The sequence below is a fragment of the Pholcus phalangioides genome, unplaced genomic scaffold, assembly GCF_987345545.1.
Source record: "Pholcus phalangioides strain wild (caught in Gottingen) unplaced genomic scaffold, Ppha-v1.0 ptg000011l_1, whole genome shotgun sequence".
NCBI classification, from domain to species: Eukaryota; Metazoa; Arthropoda; class Arachnida; order Araneae; family Pholcidae; genus Pholcus; species Pholcus phalangioides.
In genome coordinates this window covers 11,317,309-11,333,829 of record NW_028301604.1, presented here as the reverse complement: position 1 = coordinate 11,333,829, position 16,521 = coordinate 11,317,309, and the positions used below count along the sequence as shown (strand labels likewise).

The 16,521-nt window shown below is 34.2% G+C and overlaps 1 protein-coding gene across 1 annotated transcript in view; it reads left to right on the top strand.

Moving 5' to 3' along the window:
* The window catches only part of LOC149080053 (protein scribble homolog), an 87,560-nt gene that overhangs the window by 10,539 nt on the left and 60,500 nt on the right, over nucleotides 1-16,521 (top strand). The window contains exons 4-11 of the mRNA XM_089238998.1: nucleotides 148-237; nucleotides 3,109-3,229; nucleotides 6,654-6,728; nucleotides 8,238-8,411; nucleotides 11,499-11,788; nucleotides 12,296-12,362; nucleotides 13,803-13,899; nucleotides 15,980-16,065. Coding sequence (XP_089095124.1) covers nucleotides 148-237; nucleotides 3,109-3,229; nucleotides 6,654-6,728; nucleotides 8,238-8,411; nucleotides 11,499-11,788; nucleotides 12,296-12,362; nucleotides 13,803-13,899; nucleotides 15,980-16,065 — 1,000 coding nt within the window. The remainder of the gene's footprint in view (nucleotides 1-147; nucleotides 238-3,108; nucleotides 3,230-6,653; nucleotides 6,729-8,237; nucleotides 8,412-11,498; nucleotides 11,789-12,295; nucleotides 12,363-13,802; nucleotides 13,900-15,979; nucleotides 16,066-16,521) is intronic.

The window sequence follows — 16,521 nt, the reverse complement described above, 5'->3', positions numbered from 1 at the left end:
AGAAAGTTAGATTTAACAACTAGAAGTTTTACTTCTATTGCATGGGATTCCTGCACATTTTTTATCAAAACGGTCTTCATTATAAATTTTGCTTTTCTTAGATGTAACATAGGATTGTATAGTTAAATTGTGCTTTTATTTCAACAGGCTACCAGTCAGCCTTATATGCATTCAAAGCTTAACTGATCTCAGACTAAATGATGTTGATCTTGTGGAACTGCCCCCGGATTTTGGAAGGTATGCTGCTATAATCAATCAATAATATACAGTATATAGTATGCAAAGTAAAGTCCTCTTATACGTTATTAACTTCTGAACTATTGATCATATTATTCTTCAAATTCAAATATTATGTAGATCTTAGATATGCCTTTTATTCATCAAGGTGTATTTCAGCCATATTTATATATATACATTTATCCCTGATCTTTATTTTTCACATTTTTCTCTCCTATTCTTTGCCCTCCAGTGCCTTCATTCCAGAGGCGCTGACATAAAAAAAACATTGGGGGGGGGGGCTGAGAAAGTTGCTGGTCCTCCCGTATGTATGGAACTCAAGTGCACAGGAGAGGGAGAGTGCATTACATTGCTCTCTAAAAAATTATTCGGGGGCTCAAATGACCTCAGTTCCTAGATTCCAGCACCTATGCTTCACTCAGCATTCATTCATGCCCTCCGGTGCATGGGAAAATGTTGAGCTAATAAGAAATGCAATGAAGTCTTTACACCTCCCATTTATTGCACTTTAGAACAGTGTTATAGAGAAAAAAGTTAAAAAGGAAAGTGTTGATTGGCATACATAAAGAATGCAGTCAATACTAGATTAATAACAAAACACAAAAAAGTAAATAACTAAAAAGTGAATGGACATGTTTTGTTGAATAGATTTTTTTTCTTAGTGTCATTTGACCCCTCCTATGATTCTAGGTGAAAGGCTTCAGATCTCAGGATTAGAGATGTAAAATTCTCGAGAATAATCTTTTGGAGAATATTCTCATCGAGGAGAATATTTGAGAATATTCTCTGGTAGGATAGAATAGAGAATATTCTCTACTGTTATAAATAACTTGAGAATATTCTCTACTATTATAAATAACTTGAGAATATTCTCTACTATTATAAATAACTTGAGAATATAAGTTCTTGATGAGAATATTCTCCTGTTATTTATAATATAGTTACATAAAATAAGAATGAGAATTATCTCGGGTCTCCGGGCTGGAACCCTTTCATCCCCCTACTGTGCTTCCTTGCACGGGTGAATGAGGCATTGACTGTCAGAATTGGAAAATCGGCCGGACAATGTTTGTACCCTTAAATGATGGTTTCAGCTCTCGTATATAAGAAACATTTCTTTTAATTTTTTTATTTTGTCTGCACACAGTAATGCAATATCAGTAAAGAAATGGGCTCATTCATGCACATTCTATTTAGATGGAGTTTTCTTCTGATGCACATCTTTGTCGGGCGATGTGCACTGATTCCGATGGCAAACTGTCAATTTTGGCAGTCGACGCCGATCGTTGAACCGATGGAACAAATGAAACAGTGCTCAATCACTTACACCTCTCTCTGTTCAACGTTGTTCTGCTCTTTTGCTGTAATTTGAGCCCACTGTTTCTATGCTTCGCAACGCAATGCAGCTGTTGTGTACATGGTTCAATATCGATGGTTTAATCAATAGTGTGTTCAGTAGTTTTCATTCGCAGGACGCATTTTCAGCTTGCACGGCCGTGCCCGTGGAGCTTGTTTTGGAGAGTTTTGTTATAGGTATCAGAGGAGGAGAGAGTCTAGGGTTGCTGGATGACCTTATATACAACCCGCAAGGGTGTATGCTGTAACGGATTGCATTGGGTATTCATGATCTACTGAGGGCTTAGGCGACCTCGCAAAGTTGGTTGAAGGCATGGGTGGGGATACATAGAGGGAGGGCAATAAGGACGATTCCCCCAATTAAAAAATTATTGGCATAGGCAAAAGGTGGACATTGCCCCCCCCCCTCGTTTGAGAAACAACTTGTATGCTTTTGTGGAGGTGGCTTATGGGGCTTGAGCCCTTAGGGTCCAGTTTCTATGGGGTGTTAAATCTTGAAATTTAAAAGTTTTTTAAAATTTTTGAAGTTTTTTTTTATTGTGGTTGGAGGGATTGTTCCCCCCCCCCCAATCATGGTGAAGCTCAACATTCAGCACTACTGAGAGGCTTCATGCCAATGTTGGCATGTCTGTATCTGCGTATATGCATTGACAGACATCATCATCATGCTCTGTGGAAAGTTTCGAAGGATTAAAATAGTTGATTGAGTAATCAAATGTTTTTATTTTGTAAATTCACTCGCATTCCCCTTTCATTAAGACCCCCCCTATTTTATTAACCCAAACACCCCTAGGTGGTCGCTACTCAGTTTGGAAACCACTGATATAAGAAAACAGTCCAGCATGGTTCATTTTGTCGAATGAGAAAAGGTCATCAAAAAGTCTCTGAAAAGTCACAGAATTTTGCTTTTGGTATTTGATAGACACCCTGTCCTAAATTAGCTGCTTTCATTTTATCCGGATGCTCTTAAATAAATTTAATGAGTAAAAAACCCACAATAATGAATCATGGCCAAAAGTGGAACATGTATTGTACTAATTTTGGCACTTGCATGGCTAAAACTGTCACATATAGTAAATTTTGAACACCAGTTTTGGCCACCTACCATTAATTATTAAAAATAACTAATTTATAGATATGAAATTAGAAGGAGAAGAAAGCTTACCTTCCAAAATCTAATTATGGTAATTAGAACAAAAACATTTCTGAGGTCCTGATGATAAATTTTGTAAAATCTTCCTCAAAATGAGTTAAAACACTAGTGAGCATATACTACAGGTTCATGCATATATTCTTCTTACAAGTTACATACTATGAATAAATTAACCAATGAGATTGTAAATGATAAAGTAGTGTTTGTAGAAGGTGTAAAAATATATTTTATTGGGTAAATCTAAATCACAGGCTAAATGCTGGACAAGCTGGTCTAGTTTGGCCAAAACTGGTAAACTTACCCTATTTTGCTTTGTACATTTTCATGCATATGGTCTATTCTGTTTATTTTTGATGTTACAGACTCATTCATTTAAAATCCCTCGAGTTGCGAGACAACAGTTTGAGATCCCTGCCATCATCTTTCGTTTCTCTTTCAAAGCTGGAGTGTCTTGATCTAGGAAATAATGTATTTGAACAGATGGTAAGTAATGAATGGCTCAATTATTTATTTATTTTTACTGCTCAACATTGATTTATTATTGCATGATTTAAGTGTAAAAAATATCTAACAAAAATGCATATTCACAAATACAAATTTCCCATTGTTGTACTTAATATAGCTGCAGACATTTGAAAGTGCAAACAAATAGCATACTCCATTTATCATGTAAATAATGTGCGAATATACAGTCAAACCTCGTTAATGAGTCACTCTTGGGAGAGCAAAAATATGACTTAGTAAGCGGAGTGACTCGTTAAACGGAGTAAGCCATAGCTGTGCCAATTCCTGCCTTCCTATGGATGTATTCATGCAGGAAAAGCCAAATTTTAGTTATTTAAACGTGCTCAATCATGAAAATTGATTACTCGAGTTTCTTAATTAATTAATGTTTATTTGCTACATAATTACGCGTTTGAAAACACAAAAATAGTACCTTTTCGATTTTTCAGACTTCAAAAATTTTTCCACATATTTATGGTAACCAAAATATTGTCTTCTTGTATAGCAGTTTACTTTTTCTGGAACATTATAAATGAAAACAAAATACATATTCTTTATCTATGAGTTGGAAAAAAATTCTTCATTTTACACTGAAAAAAAAAACTATCGAGTTTTGTTTGTATGGAATTGGTGGTTGAAGAAGTGATTCTTCTCTCCAAAGAAGAAAGAAATTGGAAGTCAGTCTGTTGTGCTTTCCAGTCCCGATACAAATTTTCTTATTAGATCGATAGAATCCTTGGCCTCTTGTTTGGAAGGCATCTTTTCAGGAGGTAATTCTTCGTCCATTTCGTCATCGGATATGTTTTTACTTTCCGAATCTGGAAATCTCTTGCGCTTTGTAACCCCATCATGCACTGCCGAAATAATCAACTCCTTATGTAAAAAAGGGTATTCCCTTTATTAATGGAAAATCGGCCGGACAATGTTTGTACCCTTAAATGATGGTTTCAGCTCTCGTATATAAGAAACATTTCTTTTAATTTTTTTATTTTGTCTGCACACGGTAATGCAATATCAGTAAAGAAATGGGCTCATTCATGCACATTCTAGTTAGATGGAGTTTTCTTCTGATGCACATCCTTGTCGGGCGATGTGCACTGATTCCGATGGCAAACTGTCAATTTTGGCAGTCGACGCCGATCGCTGAACCGATGGAACAAATGAAACAGTGCTCAATCACTTACACCTCTCTCTGTTCAACGTTGTTCTGCTCTTTTGCTGTAATTTGAGCCCACTGTTTCTATGCTTCGCAACGCAACGCCAATTATTATGAGGAAAGTATGAAGGGTATTCCCTTCATCTTAGCAAATGCAACTTTTGTCATTCCCGGTTTTTCATACTCAACCACTAACACTGCTTTGTTTTTAATAATGAACGAATTTTTTTTTAATTTGGAGAACATTCTGACAGTAGGACGAGAGCGGACACAGAAAACTATGTTGTGTATGTCTGATGAAAACTAGAAAAATAAACTTCATGATTTTTTTCTGTAATGAACACCATGGTTAATAGATGCTCTACAATCGTCTAGCCAAGATTTGTTTCAAACGTCAAAAAACAGTCAAAAATATTGAATTCGTCCTATAAACTAAACGTTTTTTCCCCTTAAAAAAAAAAAAAAAAAAAAAACCTCGGCGAATTTTTGCCATGGATACATCTTCTTCAGCTAATGCTGCCCAAAAACCGCAACTTTCTAAAAAAAAATTCTTGCTGAACCATTCCCAAATAAGAAACAGCCTAATGTTGACAGAAGGATTCTGTTAACAAGCCTGTAGTAAAAGGTATGGATGGGGGAATGGAGAGGGCTTCAGTGGCTTCTGCTTGAGAAATGCTATAGGTATAATAAATCTTTGACACAGCAAGAGTGAACGACGAACTTCCGTGTATATTGTACGCAGTTTTGGATTTGAATGGTAATTTTCGAAAGGGTGCTTTCGCAAAAGTGACTTATTAAGCGGAGTAGAGTGATGCATTATCAGGAGTTCAATAACATTAGTACCCCATAGAGGACAATTGAGACTTCCAAAAAGTGACCCGGTAAGCGGAGTGACGGGTTAACCGGGTGACACACTAACAAGGTTTGACTGTATATATCCCTCACTTGTTTAATTATGAACACAATTTTGAAATGCTGGTTTAAAAAAATTGCAACCTGTGAAATTTTGCCTTGTGGTTGATTCCATTTTAATCCTGAAAATGAGCTTGCAAAAGACATGGCATATTAAAAATGAAAAAAAATCTTTTTGATTTGGTAGAAGTAGATGAGATAATGTGGATGAAAAATTCTGACATCAGAGCTCACTAATAAACATCTTTTAGAAATGAGTGCTGCTATCTTAAATTGCATGTTAACATACATTTACCAAAAAAAGGGATTCACGTCCCTGGATTCCATGACAAAAATTGTTTGTCTTGAAGTGTACTATAAGCCCTCTCATTTTGGCGTAGAGTTCTGAAACACCTTATATAGATCTAATAGGAGGAAATCCCATGGAACAGAACCAAAAACTTTGTTATATCCAGATGTTAGTGTACCAGGTGTGCTATAACAAGGTTGATTTGTGTTTTACTGTTAGTATTTTTAGTTACAGTTTGATTTGACCTTCATTTTACTGTTCATTTGAAAATGTCACTAATAATATGTTCCAGTTATCCACTGATTTAGATTATCAATATTTTTCTGTAAACATAATATACATATTAAATATTGAAATGAAAGTAATATTTTGAAAAACAATAGTACTGAAGCTGTTCACTGGTACAGGGTATACGCTTTATGACAATGCTTGCATTGGTCTTGTAATGGTGTAATGTTTGATTGGTCTTGGAAAACGTCAGTTTTTCTTTTGGTTCATGTTTGTCAGAACTGTCTGAAATCTTACCTTCCCCAAGGGTTGAGGGGTTGCCCAAAGTGAGGGAGGACCTTTGAAGGTCATCCCCGGATGAAGAAAAGAAGAGAGGAGGTGAAAAAAGCGAGACAGTCGGAGTTTTGGCTGGTGGAGAGAGAGGAGGCAAACAGAGAACTCCAAGAAAGAGAGAAGGGCGGAATGCTCGGTCCGCATCTTCACAGTTTTCAACGTGAACAGTATGCGTAATATATAGTGTAGTATATAAATATATATAATATATACATATGTGTGTAAGAAAAAGTTCCATATTATTTAATCAAGAATAAATGTCCAATGAAAATGAACCAGTTTCATCTCCTTTATACTCTGGCACGAAGAGACCGACGGACGCACTAACCGACAACATTTGTTTATTTTTTAATTTTTGCCACTATTTTCCTTTGTTTTCGACTTTGTTGTGCAATAATGGTCTATTTAAAAGAACACAAACACAAAAATATTTTTAAAAAGGTACAATTACACACATATCTGTGTATGTATTTAATTTTTTACAGCCATCATGCTTGTGCCAATTGCTAAGATTAGAAGAGCTCTGGCTGGACTGCAATGAAATAAGCATAATACCTAAAGTGAGTGTTTTCTTATTTTTTATCCTACTCACACATTATTATTTGATAGTTCAGTTATTTTGGGGTAGATCAATAATTAAAAATAAACATACTTACAGATACAAGTTGCCAAGTCTCTCTATAAAAAGCAGGCAGACCTTAAACATGATATTTGCATAACAAAAATTCAGGCATTTGCCACTTTCCTTTCCAATATGGAAGACAGATGACAGCACTTTTCAAATGGGAAACTTTCATGTAACTTTGACATCATAAATACATCAAAGCCAAACATGTACACATGAAAAATTATAGTATACACCACTTTGTTAGAAATTCCTTCGAGGAATGTTTAAGTGGTACATGTACATGAATGAATGCCAGAACTTTGCTACTGGACTTACCCCGTTGCTGAGATCTCTTCCAGCACAACTTCGTGGCAGAGTCTGGAACAAGTTATTTTAGTGGCGCATGTACAGTGTGATAGTAGAAGATAAAAGTTACCCAAACCAGTAGTAGTAGTTGCTGGTTCTTCATTTGGTCTTAAATTAGTATTTAATGAAATCCGTTGAAAAATTGAGGAAATCTTTCAGGAAATTTACATGTTTAATAGAATCATTCCCAAGTGATTATTGTGTGCTTGGTGTTGTGACCTTCATTTTACCTTTTGTAACTTTAAGTTTCATACATTATGCTTAAGATGCTGAGTCAAACACTACATCATTGCTTGAAATAAATATTAATTTATTCTTTGAACTTCGTATCATTCATTGTATTCATCTCTACATCAATGGTTATGGGCCATGTCCCTGAATGAATGCAGTGATATACCAGAATATACTTCTGATAGGGACTTTTGAAGTGCAAATTCTGAAACTTCAAGAAAATGAAATTTGAGATTTCAATTGTGACTTGACTGTTATAGTTCCCTCTAATGCAATTATGAGTGGTTCTCTCTCTTCACACACTTGAAGAGATCTTTTCAGCTGCTTGGACCTGACAATTGGGCAACCTGAAAGAATGATATCAAAGCTATCCTCATGGACAACATATTCCTCATGTAGCTAAGTTTAAACATACAGGTCTAAAATGCTACCAAAACCCGTTTCTCAGATCTACCATGATTTTTTGGAATGCACCGTCAAATGGTTCTAGTTGTTAAATTTTGAAAGCAGTACAGAGTAGATATTTTGTTGCAAGATAACTAAATAACAGTCTTGTTCTATGCTCTTGTGAAAACTTGTGGCCACAGCCCCATCACCAGCCCAGTTAAAAAAAAATTTCAACAAGACTAATTTTCTCATATTCATGCACAAGAAAAAATTTTAATGTGACATTTTCTTTCCCTTTTTTATGACATTTAATAAACTTCTTTTTATCTTAATTTATCTGCTGATGTCTTGGTTAAGCATTTTTTTCATGTTAGTTTTGTTTTAAAATTTTGATATGAGTTTTGGAGCGTAATTCAGCTGTCAGGAATCCTTTTGCTTTTAGTGATATTGAATATTTTTATAATTTTATTTTTTGAAGGATGTTGGGAAATTACTGAGTTTGAAGTGCCTTGATCTCACAGAAAATGATCTTCAGTCTCTGCCTGATGAATTTTGTAATCTGAGAAGTTTGACTGACCTTTATGCATCACAGAACTTTTTACAGATGTTGCCCAGCAATTTTGGCTGTCTTGAAAACCTTGTAATACTGAAGGTATTGCTATAACTCTCATTTCCTATCATGGTTGGCAAAGTGGGCCCAGCTCACCCACAAAAACTTGTGGGGGTTTTCTAAAGACAATATTTAAACCAATAACTGTTAATAAAATAAAAATTAGATTGTTTTTATTCTGCATTAATATTTTAAGGTGAAAATTCAAAAAAATCTGATTTTTAAAACAAGAAAAATTGAGTATTTTTAAAAACTGTGATTTTATCAACCCTGATATATATACACATATAAATAAAGATATTAAAAGAGAATATAGTTTCAAAATAATTAGCTCAAAGACTACAAACAAATGTAGTAGAATTCAACAAAATATGATTTGAAAAGAGTTTTTCAAAATTTTCAAATTGAAATATTTATCTTGAAAATTGAAAACGTTTTGAATTGAAGAATTTTCAAATCTGGTGTTGGGTTCGTTGTCAGGGGCAGGGCCACAACTAGGGGGTGAGTCTGGTACGCTGGACAAGGTGGGAGTGCACATCTTTCATTCTTTGATCTCTCTTTCAACATTACAAGGACTTACCAAAATGCATGCTTGCCCCGGCTGACCAAGCATCTAGTTGCAGCCTTGGTCAGGGGGATTACCCTGCCAAAAGGCAAAATGTTTCTGGGAGTACTTATAGGCAGAGCTTAAACATAAGTACTTGACCCCCTTACATTTTGCCATGCAGTACATCGGAAGTCTAATTACATGAAAAATGGATTTTAATGCAAGAAACTGAAGTAATTTCAACACATAAACGAGCAAAATTAAATAAAAAATTCTGTGAGTACATAAAATATTAAAAATGTAGATGAGATGTAAACCTTAGGGCTGCTCACTCTTCACATGCAAAGAAGAGGGGTGATATATCTTATATCATTGTAAATGAAAAGAAACATTTCTACTCTCCTTTCGTTCAAAACTCTTTGTCGGTTACCCTGTAAACCAGTGGTTATTAAATTTTTTGATACCCATGGCTCCCCAAAATATCGAAGGAAGAAGTACTTCAAAGCAACTCAACAGACACATGAGTATTGCCATATCTATGATGTCCCTGGCAAAGGTTGATGATGCCCCTTGGAGCTGCAACCAGGGTTGTAGCATGTCCTGAAAGGGTCCCAGGGCAGACATTTTTCCTGGGACTCCTTGAAAATGTTATGCTCAGAAAAGGAGGGTTTGGGCACCCTTGTTGCCTCAGCCTAGTTACAGGCCTGGCCACAACCTAGGGAGGACACTGGGATCTTGTGCCATGGGTGCTGAACCTGAAAGGGTGCTGAGTTCACTCTTTTTCTGTTAAAAATTATAGGAAATGGGACACCAAAATCGATAGTGGGCCAGGCCCGTAACTAGGTTGGACAACCAGGGTCCTGTGGCAGTGCCCTGAGCCATACGAATGGGGGCTCCCACAAAAATGTACATTTATTTTGCATAATAATAACCCTTTCAAGGGCCCAAGAAAAAAGTCTGTCCCAGGGCCCCAAGAAGGCCCACTATGGAACTATGGCCCTGCCCTGCAGTAACAATTATTGCCAACACCTTTGCACAGCAGTGTCTGTTCTTGTAGGTGGCAGCCTATTGCTTGTTATGACCAACCAGCTTCACGCATCTTGACTATTCAATCATGTTCAAAAGTGTCTAATAGGTGATAAAGTCCTCAACAACTTCGTAATGGCATTATTGTTGTGTCTTCAGAGAAATATAATGCCAAAAACTAAAAAATACAAATCATACGCAGTTTTCACTTGCTTTTTGCAATTCCAATTACTCAGTAGAAACTGAAGTTAACACTCACTGGCCATGAAAATTCATTTGTAGACTTGTTATAAAGGAATATGCATGCAAAATTTTGAGATAATTTTGGATGCTTTATTTTCTTTTCAAAAGAGTGTATATTCATACTAACCAAAAAAGTACAAGTGCACATCATACAGTAGAACTTTGGTTTACAAGCATAATTTTTTCCGTGAGCATGCTTGTAATCTGATTCTTTCATATATCAAATCAAACTTTCCAATAGGATATAATATAAACTTTTTTGAATGATTCGTTCCACAATTTTTCATTCACATAGAAATGACTGATAAAATGGCATTTAATGAATAACACAACTCAATAATAGTACAATAAATAATATAATATGAAGTAAACACATCTTGAGTCATAGACACATCCATCTGGATTCCAATCTTACCCAGGATTCAACCCCTATGCACATGGTGACTTTCCACAAATAAACAGCAGCTCAAACGAGAATATGGAAGCAACCCAATATTGGAAAGCCAATGTTCCATGAATAAAATGTGTATTTTTGAAATCCTGTATCATGTTCATATGTTGCTATTAGAAAGAAACCAATTTATTTAAATTGCTATGTTCAGTAGTAAATATACATACACAAAATGATTTTCAATGTGATTGTAAACTGAGTTTTGGGAAAATTTCAATGGAAATGCTGACAAAATATATAAAACAACATCAAATTTGATAATTTTGTCAAAATAATGTTTAATAGCTTGGTGTGAATCCTGACTGATCACGTTTGTTTGGCAGTCTCTGAACTTGTTAAAAAATATTTTTATATGTCCAATGCACAGCCTTAGCCGTTGTTAAGTAAATTATCTTATTCTCAAAATAGATGGTTTCCTCTTTCACAGCTGTGTTTTGAACATCATATTTTTCATTCTAGCCTGGCAAGGCTGTAGCTGTAATAGCATCTGTCTGGCTCGTTTTGAGACAGTGTTGGTTCTGATTTTTAGCAAATTTTATCAGAAATTGGTCACAGCCTGTAAATGTACATGGAAAAAAAAACATATAGAAACACACTGATGGACATTTTTCTGACTTGACTTTTACTCTCCTACAAAGAAAAAAATACAATTAATCAGTGTTTTTTCTTCAGTAAGTTGTACATCAACTGCATAAAACTATATAAAAATTCCCATATTTATGTAGAGACAAATCTTAGTTAATAAGTGTTTAAAATATATAAGGATAAGAAGCTCTATTTTCAAAATATATGATTTTTAATGATCAAATTTTAAGGATTGATTATAATTCTTATCAAAAAATTATACTTGCATCTTTTTTAGATTGACAACAACAGACTTACCTATCTGCCTTCTAGCATTGGTAAATGTTCTAAAATTCAGGAACTAATGCTGAAAGAAAATGATCTTTCAACTTTGCCATCTTCAATTGGAAAATTGTTCAATCTGACTGTATTAAATGCTGACAACAATAAGTTGCTGAATATACCCAATGAAATTTGTGCTTTATCGAAACTCAGTCTTCTCTCTATTCGGGACAATTGTTTGAATTTTCTTCCTGATGGAATAGGACAACTTAGAGATTTACAAGTTCTAGATGTCTCTGGTAACAGGTATGTGTTTTGGAGTTTAAGTAAACTCAAATTAGATTAATGCTTTTAGCTGATAGTTATTTGAAGAAGCCTTGAATAAAAGAGCGCTTTAGAGTTTGTAAGTTTTGTCATGAAAGTGCCATTGTTAGTACATTATACTTTATTTGTATGATTTTTTGTTGAATTTCAAGATAAAGTTCAATCCAAAATATGATGTCAAGCATGCAAGTAATAATAATAACAGCTAAACTATTTGAATTTGTGTAAGATTCCAATTTCTAAACAAATAAATACAGGGTGTTTGTTGTGACAAATATCCATTGCTACATGAGTTCAAAGAAAAATTTCAAAACATTACTACCTTATGATTAGTTATTTACATTAGTTCTTATTTCAGACCATTTTAAAATTGGGACATTGATTATTGTCACTCTGTACATTATACTTGTTACCATTTTTTTTTTCAATTATATTCACTTGTGTGGTTGTTCCACTGCTGAAGTTTTGTTTCTGTTCATTTTTTCATAGGCTTCAATATTTACCAGTTTCGGTCCTTTCTTTGAATCTGAAAGCACTTTGGCTATCAGAAAATCAGGTGATTTACAATTTAATGTTGTTGGTTTTTTTTTTTATATGTATATTATATATATATATATATTATTTTATATATATAATTCGTTTCAAAAATAAGTTTTTAATTTAAGTGAAGAATAAATTTTAATTTCTTTTTCCATCTTGTTAGCCTAGATTGGGTTTGATGTCTCATGAAGTGTAATTGTAGGAATTATAATTATTGCATCACCGCTTACTCACACTTGAAAAATGTGTAAAAATGCAGTTTTATTTATTTATTTTTGCAATATTGCTGGGCTTTCAAGGGCCTATACAAGAGGATGCGGTGGATTTACACATAGATGTTTTTGTAACATTTGACAAGAAATCAGAGATCATGGGGGAGTTAACAATAGAAGAGGGGAGCTTGTTCCATTCAACTATGGTATTAGGAAAGAAACTGTATTTAAAAATCTGTAAAGGCAAAAATTGGTTTTAATTTTTTGGGGTGGTCAAGTCTATTGGAAGGCTTAGTCAGAATACCTCACATAGCAAAATTTAGATGGCCATGAATAATCTTATAAAGCATGGCTAAGCGGGAGATAATTCTGTGAGTAGGGAGTGGGTGGAGATTAAGTTCAAGTTTAAGATCAGAAATGGAACTGAAAGAGGACCAGCAGTCTTGAATAAAGTGGATGGATTTATTTTGGATAGATTTAAGTTTGTCTATATTACTAGAGGTGTGGGGGTGCCAGACCTCAGCTGCATAAGAAAGAATGGGAGAAATTAAGTTGATGAAACATTTTTTGCTTGCTGATCCTTACTTGCCTTTCAACATGTACCTCTAAGCTTTACCATTTTTATTTTGTTACTAAATTAAGTTTTCAAACTTCTGAGTGATCTTATTGAGTGATTATTTTTAGAGTCAGTTTATAAAAATGGAAATCACCTCATGCAACTATGGAGTGCCAGCTTCTTCATTGTTCCACATAAGGAAATGTTTTAGACTTGTGGGTGCTTAACTTGAGTTTTTCGTTAGAGACTTTGATTTCTGAATTAATTCTTGAGGTACTCTGTCATGTCATACAAAACTTTGGTGTGCTCAAACACCCACAGCACCTCCGACTCTACGGGATGTCCGCATTCTATTCAAACTGGGGGAAAATGAAATGAGAAAGCATATTTTATGATTGTGGATACTTTTAAGTGGGCATTTTTCTTTCCCTGTGAACAAAATATTAGTTAAGCTTCTCTTGTGTCACATGTCATTCTTTGTTCATCATCATGTTCAATCTGTTTGTTTTCAGATGCTTTTCTTTCCAAAGATAGGACAGATGTTTGACAACACAGCTAACCCAGAGAAATATTGGAAAAAAAAATCAGATTAGGAAGGGGAAAAAATTGGCTTTCCATCATAGTGGTATATTATGTGTGTGTGAAACATTTGAAATGAAATTTCATTATTGTTTCTCAAAATTTTCAGAATCAACCTCTTTTGAAATTCCAAAAAGATATTGATTCAAAGACAAAGAAAAACATTGTTACATGTTATTTGCTACCGCAGTTTGGTGACTCTATGAGTAAGTCATTGTTATTCCTTCTTTTTGTATGCATCACCCATCTGCAGGACATTAAGATGATTTTGAATTTTTTTTACCAAAGTCCACTTCGTTTGAAGTGTTATGGGTTTAATATTTGTTCTGATTTGATGTAAATCAATAATTCTTATGTATTAAAATGTCATATATTAACAAATCTCAAAATGGTCGAGTTATAATTAGGCGATAAACAACAAAACAATCACAAACAAGAAATAAAGAAAAATAAGGGTGCGCGCACAATGAAACCTAAGATGGATGCCTATTGTCTTTACAGCATCATTGATAGTTTGCTTTACAGCATCATTTATAGTTTGCTTTACAGCATCATTTATAGTTTGCTTTACAGCATCATTGATAGAGTTTGCTTTACAGTATTATTATCTAACTCAGTGCTTTCCAAACTGAGCAATATTGCAATGGAAGTTTCGAAGGGGATGGTAGAAGCTTTGGGTTTAGTATATGATTCTATGGGTTGGATTGATTCGGGGACGATGAGGAGAGAATTTTTTGGAAGAAGGGGACAGAGATGGAACAAAAAGTTTGGGAAACTATGATCTAACTGATAGAATTTGTATAAAAAATTACCAAATTCACAAGCATTACCCTCTTGAATGTGGGTTAGAATATGACTGTATATAAATTATCTAAGTTTTATTGCTAACAATATTCAAAAATGACTAAATTTAAATACAGAAAATATATGCAATGTACTATCGAAAAAAATTTTCACACATTGTTTTGTTCTTTTAAATGTCTTTTTTTCAGCGATTGTATGTCAGTCTCTAACAATCATAAACTTAACATCTCTCTTTTGGCCACTGATAGGGATGTTCTTCCTTTGACAAGATTAGAAAATTTTAAAACTTTATGATTTATTTTATCATTTTGAGCTGTACACATTCTTTTTTGTTGTCCAGTGTAATTTTTTCCCCTATGCTTTGGTCATTGATGTTCCATTATTGTTTATGTTTGACAGTGTAGAGTTTGAAATTCTTCTACAATTTTCCTACAGCTCTTGCTACTCGACAAACAGTCAATGACTTCCTTTTTCTTTCAATGGTCAACTCCACAAAGTTGCATTTACTTGTAGTGATAAAATTGAAACTTATACTTGCAGGAAGACTAAAATAATGATACTCCACACTATTGGCACTTTGACTACTGCATAGCACTTGTATGAGCCACACAATTTCATTCCACAGATAACTATCTTACACATGTGCTGATGACTCAAATAAAACCTAAAAAAATGGGGCTTTGTCAGGAATTTTTGCTTATGAATGTAACTCATATAATAGAGCCAGGCCATATTAGACATCACAGGCCCACCAAGAGCTTACTTTCCACAATTAATGTTAATTGAGATTAAATGTTATGGGGGGGGGGTCTCATGCTGTGAGAACCAGTGGACATGCCCCGCCCCACCCTTGTATTAAGACTGCTCTACCAGTGTATCTTTCTGTACATGTGCTGTACAGTGTTTGTAATTAAAATTGGCATGCTCTGAGCTGTCTACAACAACTACCCATCAAGAAAATATGAAACTTTAAGAACACAATGAAAGGATGGAAGAAATCTTTGGAGCTCTTTTAAAGAAATAAAAAATATCATATCCACATGGCTATTGGAGCAGAATCACTGTGTTCATAGAAGAATTTCAACCGTAAAGCATGTTCTTGTATACTCAAAGTCATACTCTTTAGTGAAGAAATTAAAATAGTTCTGCTGAAGATGTTTAATACCCTGTCACAAAGCTTGAGCAGTTTGGCCACATATTTATAAAATATTATGTGCACTATATGGTAAAACTTTTTTTTCACACTAAATTTCTTTCCCATGTTTTCATGAAGTCACCCTGAAAATTTCATAGCCTTCTGATTGATAATTAAGGCTGTAAATGGCTCAGAACAAGTCAGTTATTTTTTAAACTCTTGATTTTATAAAACTCCCCAAAAAGCAACATACAGGTTATAAAATTGCCTTTTGATCTCATGTAATGAAGTTGTATTTTTATTTACTTTTTATGAAAATCTCACTGTGATATATTTTTAATTTTCAGCTGTGAATTATGATTTTGTAGAAAATAAATCTGTTTGTGAACAGCGAGTGATGTTTCATGAAGATAACAGGGAAACTGAAAACTTGGTAAGTTTCTATCTTAGAAAGAAAAAATATATACTCTTGTGATTTCAACCTTGATCAGCATCCTAGCAAAGTTCATATTTATAGTTACAGTACATGCCACTTACTTTAGAATCAAAGATAATGTTGTCATTCTGGTATTATCAGTTATCACTGTTGACAGCACTTCTTGAACACATAACCTGCATTTCTCAGAAACAAACATCACATTAGGTACAAAACACATGCAGTACATTCAGACAAGTGCTGATTTGTTAGAAATTCCTCAAAGGAATGTTTGCTAAGTTCGTGTGCAGTTCAGAGGTAGTAGTTATCCACTTTCTTTCATATAAGTACAGGCCATATATATAAAACAAAAATATGGGAAAAAACATTGTTTATAAAGTGAAATCCTGTTTATACATCTCCCATTTTATCCCTGTGCATTTCAATATCAAAATGTTTCATTCATGTGATGCA